The sequence below is a fragment of the Merops nubicus genome, unplaced genomic scaffold, assembly GCF_000691845.1.
Source record: "Merops nubicus isolate BGI_N331 unplaced genomic scaffold, ASM69184v1 scaffold16273, whole genome shotgun sequence".
Taxonomy (NCBI): Eukaryota; Metazoa; Chordata; class Aves; order Coraciiformes; family Meropidae; genus Merops; species Merops nubicus.
This window is the reverse complement of record NW_008599725.1, coordinates 14797-29296: the sequence shown is the minus strand read 5'-3', so window position 1 is coordinate 29296 and position 14500 is coordinate 14797. Positions and strand designations below refer to the sequence as shown.

Below are 14500 nucleotides of genomic sequence, written 5' to 3'. Positions count from 1 at the left end.
ACCAGCCTAAAACCTGCTCTGGCTCCAAAATCAAATCAGCACGGGAAGCTGTGACTTTTAGTGTTATTTTTAATCTCCTAGTGGTTTGGTTTCCCAGCAGGTGGTGAAGGACATGGTTACCTCCATCCCCCCTGCACCAGCCAAGGCTCTGGTGTCCCCGTGAGCAAAGCAAGGTCCCATTCCATTTATTTTGTCCATAGAGGGTCAGTTAAAAAACATTACTTTGAAAAACGAGGGGAAGTCAAATTAAAGTCTACCAATAATTACAGAAGTTCATTGGATAAAGAGCAGAAGTAGCCATATGCTCAGGTGCTATGCTGAGTTAAACTTGCAAAGATAGATAAAAAATCCAAGATATTTCTTTGATAAATGCAGAGCAAATAGCTCAGGTATTTTCATATGGCAGGAACCACATGCACTGAAGCACCAATGTGTTACAAAAACCACATTCTATAATTCCGCATGCAGGTAAGAAAGAGGAAAGTCAGTGTTCCTAGAGATTAAAGCAAAATAAAGCCTTGCTTATGAACCTGCATCTTTAGCCCTTATGTGAGATGCTGCTTAATCTATCAGTGGAACAACAGTGCCTCCCAAAGACCAAAAGTACAGCTCTTTCAGATTCATGTGTTTATTTGTCAGCATCTCATTTTGCTTGTCTCTGATAGCTTATGTATTATTTTGAACACATCATCTCAATGGATCTCTCTGCCTAGAAAGCTCTAATATTTGACTTCAAAATTAAAAGACTAGCAAAGAGCCCACACAGATATTCCCTGCCAGAATATTCTGTTCTTAATTTGTAAGTGAAAAACCTCAGTGACAGCAAGATCTGAAACGTGGATGTATGAAATCCCAAGGATACCTGGAAATAGTGTTGGAAGTGTTCCCATTATTGCACCAATAAAGTGAAATTTTATTTGCACTTTAAAAAGCAAATTTTAAAGTTTAAAAATTGCTTTACTTTGGTCACCAAATAAAATTAACATTTCCCCTCTTCTCTGCTATCCCAAAATAGGTCCAGACTGTTTCAGTTCAAAGAATCTTGCGCTGCAAGCCCAGAAAAAGATCCTGAGTAAAATGGCAACCAAAACCATGGCTAACATGCTAATCGATGACACAAGCAGTGAAATCTTCGACGAGCTGTACAAAGTAACAAAGGAACACACAAGAAACAAAAAGGAAGCCCATAAAATTATGAAAGACCTGATTAAAGTAGCAATAAAAATTGGGATCCTCTATCGAAATAATCAGTTCAACCAAGAAGAGCTGGAAATCGTAGACAAGTTCAGGAAGAAACTGAACCAAACTGCCATGACAATTGTCAGTTTCTATGAGGTAGAATACACTTTTGACAGAAACGTTCTTGCAGAACTTCTGAATGAATGTAAAGACCTTGTGCATGAACTCGTGGGGCGACACCTAACTCCGAGGTCCCACGGGCGCATCAACCACGTCTTCAATCACTTTGCGGATGTGGAGTTTCTAACCGCCCTCTACAGTCTGGATGGGGATTGTCGGCCGTACCTCAAAAAGATCTGCGATGGCATCAACAAACTACTTGATGAGAAGGTCCTTTGAAACTACACTGAAAAACAAGAAACCAACCAAAAACTTCTCTCTAGAACTGGCCACCCTTCATGAGCCGTGGTGAACAAGCGAGCTTCCTTCCCAGCACTCTCTCACTACAGTCTCCAGCAGGGGCCAGAAAGTGCTCACCAGGCTCATGATGAAGTGGAAAATTTAAATCAGAAAGCTATCAATTTTCATGTTTTGTTCAGATAATTCAGTCTTTTCCAAGGAGTGGAGTAAACAAGGCTGCTGATACATAATTGCTCAGAAATGGATTGCTATAGACCATGATCTTATCGTACTGTGTGTTCAAGGCTGAACACGTGAAAAGAAAGTAAACTGAAAAGCATGGCTAGGGAAAAACAAGACAGGTGAAGGCAAAAGAGCAACGCATGGAATTTACCCCCAGGCCCTTGGTGCGTATGTTTTTGTTATTTCCATGCTAACTGAAAAAGCTCAGACAGAAAGTAGGGCTGCAACAGATTAAACTCACTCCTTTCAAAAGCATCAGGAATCAATATGAGAAGGCATCTCTCGTTTTACATGGTGTTTAGGTCTAATACGGGAATAACAAATAAGACAACTGAGAAAAGGTGGGAGAAAATTTAAAGAACAGCTCAATGAAGCAGTATTTTCATTAGAGAGTTTTGTTTTATGCCTGCTAATAAGAGAGAGAATGTTTCATTTTCGTTTTGAAAAGCAGCACAGTGATTCAAGCTCAAAGGTAACCAGAAAACTAGATCAAGTAACGTATCAGTTTCCCCACTCTCAGGGTTTATGTATTTGGTAACATCAGACAAGTTCAGGCTGAACACTGTGCTGCTCTTTGTGCTTGTACTGTTTTGCCTGACAACAAAATATTCTTTGTGAAGATTTTGAAATTGAACTTGTGAAAAGGAGCACGACTAAGACACAAATAGAGCAACCAAGTGATGTTTACATCCCCTAACCTCAAAATATTCAGCCTAAAGCTCACACATTCATGACGTTAATTTGTGCCTACAGGAAAAGAGGTGTGACAAAAAAAAAAAAAAGGAACCCCATCCCCTATGCTTGCAGTGCCATCTAAATGTAGTATATCCACATTAGTCTTAAGTGCAGGTGTAGCAACTGGGGAACTTCATGAATGATTTTTTTGTCAGAATGTTTCCAGTGATTTTTTTTCCTTTTTTTAAACAAATGTACTGACCTTCAAAACTGAAAACACTTCACGAAGAAATACTGGTTTCTGTACAGATTTTTTTTTTTTTTTCATGAAGGGAGAATAGCAGCAGAGCAGGTACACCAGGTGGCCACTTGCAGAATCTTGCAGCTGGGTAGGTGCTGACTGACACTAAGTAAAGGAAGTAGGTTCAGAAATCTCTCCTCTCCTTCCCCTCTACTTCTTATCCTCTGGACTCACCTCTATCTGGTGGCACTTCAGTATCACATACCATCTCCTTTTAGCTAACACAAGATTGCAGACAATCCTGTTTCCTGGAGAGAACACCTTCCCTATTGCAAAAATTATAACAGAGATGCATGCACTTGAAAACTGACAAAGAAAAAAAGATACATTTGAAAGCCATTGCTCTCTAAGGAGAACTTCCAGTGTTGATCACTTGTAACTTTAGGGTAAGAAAAAATTATGTTTCTCATCTAAACTCTTAAATACTGCAGTGGTGGAGAGGACAGTTTAAAATTTTATTATTCTTCTTCCTCTCCTCACTCCAGAATAACTATTTTATCTCTCACCACAACAATTTTGACTGACACTGCACACACACCTTCACACAGTTGAGGGGACACACACCCAGATCACATATTCACTTTGGTTGTGCCAGATGGATTTTTATGTTCCCAGGAGACCTCATTTTGAAGCACAGTAAAAATGGCAGCATAAGACATTACAGAGCAGTTTGTAACCATGTAAATTTTCCCCACATATTTCTCCTTTAACCACAAAAACTACAGTCAGTGGCAACGAAGGTAGACAGCTCCTTTGCAACGCAGCACTGTAATGAAATACCAACATTTGGGGTTGCCAGTTCAGCCATTTGCAGAGCCATATTTACATGCACCATTAGCTGCATCTTTTCCAAGCTCGTACTTGTCAGTTGATGCTTTTGAACAGTATTTATTGTATCAAACACTCCTGTCCCAGTGCACACGTCAGATTTTGTGTGTTTCACTCGTAGCAAACAAATTCAAGTTCTCTTCTTGAAGCCAGAAAATAATTATTCAAGATGTCCATAGGAAAGGGATATCCTATATCTGTGACTTTTGTGTGTTTCAAGTATCGGTATTCAGATTCTGCTATTTTAGACACACCAGCTGAACATCTGCTGTTTTATTTATCAAATCTGAGTAGCCTTAAGGAAAGAGAATGTTTTCAAGTGTTTCTCATACTTGCATATCCTGTATATTCATTGTTTACTTTTGTACTTGTAGCTTGGTATGTAATAACATTGCTAAAATATGGGCAATGTTCCGGTCACCTTAAGTATATGATGTATTACCATATTTGTGGATTAAAAATGTGTGATTACTGCCCTTGTTTTTTCCTCTTGATTTGTTTATTCTGCCATCCAAGGTAATGAAACTAAGCAGTAAGAGGAGGAAATTCACATAATTAAGTTTTGTCACCTTCAACTTCTGCAACCTTAATGCTCTTTGATGGCCAGATTTTGTGAAGGTAGGAGGTAAGTAGACTGACAATTTAAGAGTTTAAAAGAAAACTGGAAATCCATATTTCTGTTGCATCACGCCCATGCAACACAAACACACATCAGAAGCAAACGAAATTTCTGCTCTTCTGCAATGTTCTGAAGCACTTGAGCTAACAAATGATGCTGACTCCATGTGTTTAGTAGTGCAGTTCACTCTCCAGGCTTGCAAATTCCCTCAAAAGCCAGACTGGGGGGATGTTTTGCCAATGACCAGGCCTAACAGGAACGACACAACCAGCAGGAAGAGAATCCAATACACAGACTGTATTGTAGACACAAACATTATGATATGAATGACCACCGGGGGTACAAACAAGTCAATCAGCTGGTACATAAACGACACCACCCCCAACGATCCCACAAAAGATGTGACTCAGCCCACAACAGGTGGTACAAACAGAGACCCGAGGTTTCCCATAGTTGGCATGGGAAACAGCCAGACCAGCAAGCTGAACACATAAGAGAAAGGTGCCCACATGGCGACTCTCACCCGATCAGCCCACGTTCACAAAGTTCTAAACAGACCAGGGCCCAGCTCCAGGAGAGTCAGGAGGTCTGCCCTGAACCAGGAAGCTCTGTGGAGTGCACTCCACAGACAGACACTCCTGACTCCCTGCAAGTGGTCCCAGCTTTTATCCCCAAGCAGACACCTGACCTTTGTCAACTCAATGCGGGACCCCTGGGGCTCATTTCCCTTCTGGCTCTCCCTGCAGGGCCGGCCGCACCCTGGGGGGAAGCTATAAGGCAAACTCACCACCTCTGTATGAAGGGCTGTGGGAATCACCCATATGTCAACCTTAATTCGGGGGCTTGGGGTTCAAACCCCAGCATTTCAGGGGAACATGGCACAAGCTTCTTGCCATCAGGTACCAGCCTCTCCCCAGCCTGTGTCAGGGCCAGAGCAGATGTACCATGCTAAGATCTAGCTCTCTGTCAAGGACCTCCTCGCAGGTCTTCCACGAGATATTTAGATCAATTTAGCTAAATGTGATTTACGTTTGACAGAAGACACATCCCTGACAAATTTCAAATCTCTGTCCTGAATGTGGAGATGCTAGAACCTACCAGAATGTTTTGACAGCAATCATGTATTCCCCTATCCTTATTCCCAGAAAAGGCAAACTTTTGGCTGAAAGAGCTCAAGATTTGCAAACAACTGCAAAAAATACTGGAAGCAATTAAAGATTGGCACAAAGAAAACTGCCAACTACCTTAGAATAAAAGTTGAAAGCAATCTGCCTAAGTGGTGTTTCAGGCCACACTGGTGGTAAAATATTGCTGTCAGGTTAATTTTATGAATCATATAATGGCAGGACACAATATTCTTTGCTTCATCACTTCCAACTTTATTACATAAAGCTGGAGAGAAAAATGTTAGTGTTCAAGAAACTCTCAAGGGAGTGATCACTTCTGGCAACCTAATGAAATTGTATATACAGAACAGCACATCGCACTGAACAGTCTCATTCATGGCAGAGAAACATTCCAACAGAAAGGCATTTAAATAGCTGACCCTGAAAGGAACCAAGAGGTGAAGCACAATTAACTCTTGTCACAGCAACATAAATGCAAAAGCGAGTCTTAACTGGGTGACTTAAACAGGTCTATCTCCATTTTGAGATACCTCAATGCCAGAAACAGACAACGCACAGTCTTACCTACACAGAAAAGATAAGACAGCTTTTTATGCTGCAAAACTACTAGTAGTTTAAAGCTACCTTTGCAATATTTAGAAACTATCAGGCAATGTCATTTACGAGCTACTTACATGTACAGGAAAACCCCAAGACTGCCATCCGCTACCCATATTTATTTTGCTGGGTGCTTCCAGGGTGAGAAGGGGTTGGGAATACCTAGCAGAAATTCATATGACACAATGGGAGAAAGAATTTTTAAGAAAATGCTTCAGAAAACATATTACATCATACTGCCATGTTGCTCTTCCACCACTTTTCCTACTAAAGTATTTGTAATGTTTTGGGTAAGAGGGGAGAACCTGATAAAAACAGCTGAAATATAGATCCAATACAATCACTTATCTGTTGACTCCAAAATGTCCAGAACTCCAAGTTGCCCATAGCACAGAGCAGTAAAACAGTGGAGTCTCACAGTACCTAGGATTTTGGTCCAGAACACTGTTAACCTACCAGTTCAGAAAGGTCAGTATACACTCTGACTGGCTTCTTGAAAGTAAACTTCTTCATGCTAACCAGATTATGTGCTCTTTTCCTCCTAACATTCTTCTATGCACCTTATTTGCCTTTCTCTGAAACAGGTTGACCCTTCAAAACCAAATAAATCACAAAGAAAAGTAAATGTGTATACCACAAAAGATGAAGATACCTGCTAAAGGATTTCTCAATACAGAACTAGACAAAAGAATATTCATTTGTATAACTATTTATGCAACTATATTTCATTTTAGAGACAGCTGGATGATGGATGAAGATCAGCAGGTTTCCCAGCACCGAGTTGGTGATGCTCTCAAGTGCCTAAGCTCCCCCCATCAGCCAGAGCTGCAGCGTGGCTGCAGTTACACACCGACAGCGCACCATGAAAAACAGCCTCATGGTTTAGATCGGGGCTGCAACCTTCAATTCAGCAATTATGTCAAACTTCCCAAACCCCCAACTCCTTTTCAACACTATAATAAATGGTGCATTTGTCATTGTCCACTCAGCCGACGCATGATGGTTCGCTTGCTGTAATCTTGAAGTGCAAAAAGCCAAAGAAGGGTTTCACTTCTATCTAACAGTGAAACTTTGTTGTTTTGCCTGTAAAGCAGTGTGTGATAGGTGAAAGAGTGACAGGAAGGGTAAAGCAAAGAGGAAAAGAGTGATAACTACCACCATGGGTCCAAGGTGTCCCTATGGCCCCAGGTCCAGGCAGGATCCTGCCAGTTCTTCCCATCATCATGACCCTCAGTAGAGAAAGTTTCCCTAGTTCTGTTGCTAAGAAACCATCTTTTATGGTAGGTGATGCACCTTGCTCCTCCTGTCCCATGGACTCCTGCCAGTTTCCACCTTTCTCGAGCGAGGCTTCCACACATGCCCAGGGAGGAGTGTCCAAGGCATGGTCTGCCTTTGAAGTGGGTAGCTTTTGGGCAGGAGGTGTGTTTTTGTATTATAATGATATTATAATGAGCAAAGTTCACCCAAAGCTGGTGACTTCCTCATTAAAGCTGAGACAGCAGTTGTGATCCACCTTCCGCGACAGCAGCTACGTGGCTGATCTCAGCAGCTGCGGCTCCCGCAGGGAGCAGAGCGGCACAGCGCCCTTCCTAGCAGGCAGCCCTCCTTCCCTGGGTCTCTGCACCCTTCTATCCACAGCAACCCCAGGCTATGCATGGCATCAGCAACTCTGTCTCAGGCAGGCTGCTGCAGACTCTTGTCAAGATGCTGGCCTAAGTTTCGGGGTACCTAACTGTCCCAAGTTTCTGATGATGAGGTAGAGACGATACTCTTCTTCTGACCGACCCTTACAGCATTCTGTTAGCATTGGACTTAACATGCTACTGCTGTCAACTATGGATAAAAAGAACTCTCTTGTGATGCCTGAAAACAAATTCTACCATCTGGCAGTATTTCAAAAAGCGTATGGGATAACGAGAGCCTGCACACTAAATGATGTTCAAAAGATCTAAAATGTACTCTCTCTTTTTACACGTCAAACTGACACAGGACATTTACATCACCAACGGATTCAAGGCTTTTGCAATGTTACATTCTCCATTGCTGCTCAGATGCAAATAGAAACAATTAACATAGAACTTCTTAATACATAGACTGCTACACGTAGTAGCAAAGAATATTTAACAAGCATCAAGCTAATTTACTTATTTTTTTAAATGCAACTGAATTTTATTTAATTACAAGAAATGCAAAGATGGTGGTAGACTAAGAAAAATACCTGCCGGGCATTCTAAAGATAAAGACTGACACAGGCACAATTCCCTGAAAACTCCTTTATGTGATGTTACCATCAAGCTCTTCAAATATGCACATTGACAGCTTAACAGAAACTATTCATATGGTGAGAAAGGTTATGAAGAATGTTACATGAACAATAGAAGGCATTATTATATTTTGCTGTTCTTTTCAAACACTAGGACATCAAACATCTCATGGCTGAAAAGGTTTAAATGTATAGGCCACAAACAGATACATTTATTATAGTTCATATGATTACAAAAGTCCAAATGCATAACACAAGTCTGATTTACCAGCAAGGAAACAGTGTGCTGGAAATTATTCTACTATAAATCAGTTTTCATTTATATAAACTGTCTTGAAGTGCCAAGTAAACATTAAAATATGGAGAACATTAATTATATTTACAGGTTCAGTGCACTTGTAAATTCCTCAGTAAGAGGGTACTGAAACAGCAATAGAAAAAATTTTTGCTTATATGATTAGACTTGTGATAATACAAGTAGCTTGACTTAAAAAAAAAAAAAAGGGAAAAAAGAAACTCACAGCACATTAACAGTCTTATGATGATTTCATTAACATTTACCAAAACATTAGCAAAGTAATGGAATACTTTCCTTTACAACCCGTGCTTATCAGGCAAGAACTGATAATGCTGAAGTATAGCAAAGAATTCCCTTGTTAAAGACAAAGGAGAGAATTCCGCCGTAGAGTCCATTTATACCATGTCTGAACTGTGTGTACAACCTTGGACGTTTTTGAATTTGAAAAAACATAACCAGTTATAAATAATAGTAAACAATAAAAAAGTTTTCATTTAGCATCTAAATAAATTAAAATGGCTGGCTTTTCAAGACAGTGAGGTTATTTCAGGAAGAAAAAGAGACAATCTAGACAGACACATTTATCACGTATGCTGCTCTGGTTTTGGATCTCTTTACGCCTGACTGCAGTTCCTAGCCATGCACACACAATACAGCCACATCTGTGCAAGACAAAGGTTTGAAGACTCAGACTGAAGCTGTAAATAATTACAAGTAAAAATAACTGAAAATTTCCTCCATGTCAATGTTCATGGCCGAAAATACTGGCCAGATTAAATTTATAGGATTAGCTGGAGAGCAACGAATGCATCCACCAGGCAACTACCAACTAGTCAGCGTGTCCACAGGCAACTGCCTCCAGCTTAGCCATCTCAGACACATCAAACTTGTCTTGAGACATGTACAAATATTCACTGGCTGCCACACACCCCTAAGGAAAGGGAATGTGACTGAAACATGAGGCAGGAAGAACTGTAGACTGAAATTAACCTGAAGGGACTTAGAACATCCCCCAATAGGTGATTCCATACAATTTCATATGACTGCCTCCCATCAAAAACCTATTTAGATGTTACCACTTAAACAGTAAATATCAAAGATCATGGGAAATGTGTTGCTCACCAAAGACTTTTCATTATTTTCAAAACATGCATTTGTTGCTACATAAGTTACTTTATACAGTCACCAATACAGGTCTTGTTGCCAGCAGTGCTTATTCAGAAAAACTATCAAAATAAAATTAGATGATCCTGGTAACTGATCAAGTCTGACCTCATAATGGAGATACATTTTCTTTAAAATCATGTTTAAGTAGTTGCTATGAGGAATAATTGTTGGCGTCTATAAAAGCTGCATAATAAAAATAAATACTTTCAGTCATTTACAACAAAATTAAGAAATATACAATTCAAATAAACAGGTAACAATACTGCAGTGGATTACTTGTTAGTCACTGTACAGTCCTGAGCATGTTTTTGCAGGCGTAATTTAGGTCATCATTCTTCCTCCAGGAGTCCTCATGACATATGCCAGCTGGAAGAAAACTTTTAATACTTCTAAGAAGCAGTATTTTAATTTAGCTTTGGTAATTATCTGTGCAACTGTACAAATCTTTGATTTCCTTTTCACACACCAAACAGATTAAGGCAGGCACTACTGTTTTAGGATTCCTCCATCACCTTTTGACAATGATAAAGCAAACCATCTGGAAGAGCAGAGCAAGGTGATCTGAACCACAAAGCCAGCATCCCTGAGTGAATACGACAGTGCAGCAGACAGGGCACAGATGGAAGTAGCTGGCATGCCAGTATTCCCTCATTACCTTAAAACAAGAGAGGCCACAGAAAAAAAAAAAAAAATAGTAACAATTAACAAGGAGCAATAGCTATAGTATAGCTCACAAAAAATGTATCTTGCTCTTGAACTTCTATTTTCCTGTTTTTTACTCTTACCCCCAACAAATCTAACATGTCACCAAAAATCATGCTTCCTGCATGCAATCCCAGCTTCATATTTCTCATATAGCTTTGTTCCCATTTTTCTGTCCTGTTCAAAACTTCTCACAGTGCAACAGTTTGTTCCCTCGTAAGATTTACTGTCTGCTGCGCACTTGTACCTTTACATCTAGCTCCATGTAGACCCCTAAGTAAGGCAAATAAAGTCCACAGGACAACACTCCTGTGCTTACTGCGCTTCTCAACATTCCCTGCCTGAAACTCTAAGGTACCTGCTTCCATGCGTTTATTTTCCTGGGACAAATGATAGGTGTAATCAACCTTGCTGTGCACTTTCACTCACCTATGATGTCAACTACGTGAAGTTTCAGATTCTGTTGCAGTGTATTCAGAGCTGCTGAAAGGGAGTCTTGAGAAGGCGACATTTTTATATTCTGTTTCACATCATTGGAAAGTGACAGCCACAGCTTCCCAAAGTCTTCTGTAGTCATTTCCATTGGCCTAAAAATAAGTTCACCACATATCTTAGCAAAGAAAGATACACTATTCAGAATCTATTTGGTCTCCCCAAAAAAATCACATCTGGAAGCAACCGGACAACAAAGCAAGCAATAAGCAAACACAGACTAAACAAGCTTCTTGTCTTCCCAGCTTAACACTTAAAAAAGTCTCTATTCCTTGCTTTAGATTTCTAAATAAAAAAAAAAAAAAATGCACCACATCATTCTTTGTAAATGGAAGACCAAAGTGCCATGAGGTATTCGCCCACTGAAAGAGACAAAATGAGTTCAATGAGATGTAAACTTTATTACTGAAAACAAAGTGGATTTCACTATAAACCAGAGAAATCTACTGGAAAAAGAACACTTGCTTTCTCTACTCCTAAAATAAATACAGTGTTCAAAAATGAAAAGAATGAGCTTTCTTCTCCTGCACAGCCTTCTCATATAATGTACAAGTCTCTGTACCCCAATCACTTATTTTGATTTGACATGTTTAAATGATGCAGCATGTCCTTCTGTTTACTCAGTTCTGTTAGCCTCCTAAAAAACGCATTCTATAGTTCATGGCTACTCTAATCTGCAACTACCATCAATATTCTCATTGGATTTGTACTTCTTATTGGAACTTTGCCTCCTTTTTTCTAAGTGTATAAGTAATAATTACTATCTTTTCAGTCACCTCAATTAGATTAACTGCTCAAGATGAAGCCTTATATTTTCATAATCAATAACCAAATCATCCCGCCCTTGACTAACTCATATTTGAACACATGCATTGTTAAAAAACTGCAGCTTATTTACCTGATGAAGTCCAACAATGATAAAGTTATTGAAAATTCAAGGTGAGTTTCCATCTCTGACTGGTAATTAATGGAGCCAGACAGAATTCCCTGTGTACAGATTTTGTCCATCCACACACATTTCTGGCAACGTTCCACACTTTGAGCTTCAATTATAGGAAACTGATTGCTTGGACTCTCCAAAATCTGTATCATTTTTTAAAAGGAATATAGAATATAAGTCTTGCTGTCAAGTTGTGTAAGTGGGTAAGATACAGCTACAAAATTGCGTGAGTGCCTTTTATTTCAACTGATTTTTCTCGGCCCATTTGGCAAGTGAACACAGCTACCATTTCTCAGTTCTCGTCGAGGACAAATCCATCATTAACATCTAGAAAAGTTCTATGAGAATTAAAACACTGGAGAAGTTGACCTCTTTCTGCCAATTAGCTTCACCCCTCCTCCACACAATTACTCGGACCAAAAACTGATAACCAAAAACCTGAATTCTGTAGTTCGGTCCCAAAATAAACTAATACACAAAACAAAAAACATTGCAACATACCCCAAGCTATATACTAAAAACAAAGAAGTTGAGAAATTATCCCTAATAACAAGGATAATTTCAAGATTTCTCAGCAATCCCTGGCCTCTCCAAACAAACTAGTAACAAATTCTGTGATATTGCTCTGTGTGGAAAATTAACTGGATTAGAAGGCAAAACTAGACATGAGATGCCCGCTTTCTATCCATATTGTGACAGGTTTGATTCAAGCCAGAAATGGGAAGGAAGGAGACTTTAGAACTGATTATTTGTTCATTAATTCAGTCAATTCTAAAATAAATACTCTGCATAATTCTCTTTATCTAGTTATCGCTTGCCAAGTGTCTCGGCTGTTTCATAAGAAAACTCATCAGGTCTATCAGATAAACACAAATGAACATGTAAGCCAAACAGTCACACCCAGACAAAACAATGTTACACCATGATTTCTGTGACTTCAAGTCTCAGAATGACCAGTTTGGTTTGCATTCTGTCAAACACCAGGAAGAAACTGAATTCAGAACTGAAAATTCATACATATTTGTTACGCTAAGGCAAGCAGCAGGAAGTGAAATCAAGATGAATTTAAAAAGTGAGATACTAACATTTACACCAAATGACACCAAGTTCAATACTGGGATTTCTTTCACTACCCTCTAGGATGTGTGTAAAAGCCATAGCACAGGCTGAAGGAAATGCTCTGGGGAAAAGGCATGGCTATTATTTTAACCTAATACTGCACACTTCAACACAAGTGAAAAGCAAGAAATTCCAAGTGAATTTGAAATATAATATAAACAAAATTTCTTACCTGAAAATGTTCTGCTTCTTCAAACACTAAGTTCACAGTATTAAGTGCAGAAGTGGTTTTATTTGAAACAAAAACAGTGAGCAACAGAGAGTCATATGTCCACACTTTACAAAAATATAGAGCTAAGGCATCACTCTGGGAAAGTTCCACCACTTCAGAGTGAGTGAGCTCTTCTAGTTCCTCTGGTAAGGAAGGGAGCAACAGTGTTTTAGTGGCACTTTCACACTGAGCACTTGGAGAAGGCTGAAAAATTTCCATATTACTATCAGCAAACAATGATGACTGTGAGAGCCTACTATCTGAAAGTCTGTCATCCAGATCAGGTTTTTTTAGTGACTGAGGTGCTTCAAATGCTAAATTATCTTCTACGATCTCTGAAGAACACAGGGAGAGTTTCCTTAACCTTGTGTGTATACTTCCCTCGCAGTCTTCCATGTTAATAGGCACCGTATCAAGCAAGGGACCAAAATCTGAAGCAGCACTGCTTTGGAAGTCAGATGCCTCCTCAGCATTTTGAGTTTCACTTATCTTTGATTTTCTTTTGAACTTCTGAGTAGTTGTGTCTGCTTTCCCCATCTGAAAAGGAAAAAGAAGAAATAAAAAGGTGGGGAAGTTTCTAGCAACCAGGTAACAAATACAAATAGATTCCAAATGTTTTAATGGATCCAGCAACGGGCTATTGTATTTCTTACAGGGTACTTGATTAATCTATAATGCAAGAATGACTCTAGGTTCTCTAAAACAAACTAAAAGCTCCTATTAAAAAGTAAGCACAGGTGAACGTTTTCTGGTTAAACCACTGGCAAATGCCAAGACTTGATCTGGCTAATATGATCATGCTAGTCTTAGTAAGATTGCCTAATGGTTAATTCCTTAATGTTCCACCTATTATACATAAAAAACCAGAGGCTGGGTCAAGGAAGAGTAGTGAGGGAAAACAGACTAAAACTTGAAGCACAACACGTAAACAGAGGGAAGTTCCAGTTATTCAATCAGATCTGTGCCAGAGGTTGCTTCATCACGGAATATCAAACCCATTTCAGGTTCCTAAATTATGAAATGACAAAAATGATTTTTCAATTGTTTTTCAGTGATGTGGGGGGGATTGGCCTCATTTTATCACAATACCAATTTTTCAATTTGCTTATAAATATCTATGATTTTAATTAAGGCAATATATAAACTTTAAAGTGGTACATTTCAAAAGAACCACTTACCAAACTGACACCAGCATTTGATCCTAGCCCAACAAACAAAGTTGATGCTAACTGCTGCTTCTCTTTGTCTTCCTCAGAGAAGCTGGAAACTTGATCAGACCGCAGCACAGGATCACCATCCACTTGTCCTGCTAACAAGCTGCCACAAGAAACAGTTTGTGG

At 39.4% G+C, this 14500-nt stretch overlaps 2 protein-coding genes across 2 annotated transcripts in view; one reads left to right on the top strand and one right to left on the bottom strand.

Annotated features, from left to right (window-relative positions):
- Nucleotides 1-1023: 1023 nt before the first annotated feature.
- Nucleotides 1024-1578, top strand: TNFAIP8L3 (tumor necrosis factor, alpha-induced protein 8-like 3). The gene has a single exon (XM_008937496.1). It carries the CDS (start codon nucleotides 1078-1080, stop codon nucleotides 1576-1578), a length of 501 nt encoding a protein of 166 aa, XP_008935744.1. The 5' UTR covers nucleotides 1024-1077.
- Nucleotides 1579-10115: 8537 nt separating this feature from the next.
- AP4E1 (adaptor-related protein complex 4, epsilon 1 subunit) overlaps nucleotides 10116-14500 on the bottom strand; it is an 18948-nt gene continuing 14563 nt past the window's right edge. The window contains 5 exon segments of the mRNA XM_008937495.1: nucleotides 10116-10351; nucleotides 10828-10985; nucleotides 11789-11973; nucleotides 13122-13697; nucleotides 14339-14500. The exon segment at nucleotides 14339-14500 is cut by the window's right edge and continues 30 nt beyond it. Coding sequence (XP_008935743.1) covers nucleotides 10191-10351; nucleotides 10828-10985; nucleotides 11789-11973; nucleotides 13122-13697; nucleotides 14339-14500 — 1242 coding nt within the window. The 3' untranslated portion in view covers nucleotides 10116-10190.

Excerpts from the sequence above, each read along its gene's own strand:
- TNFAIP8L3 (XM_008937496.1), top strand. The coding sequence starts at position 1,078 with ATGGCAACCAAAACCATGGCTAACATGCTAATCGATGACACAAGCAGT.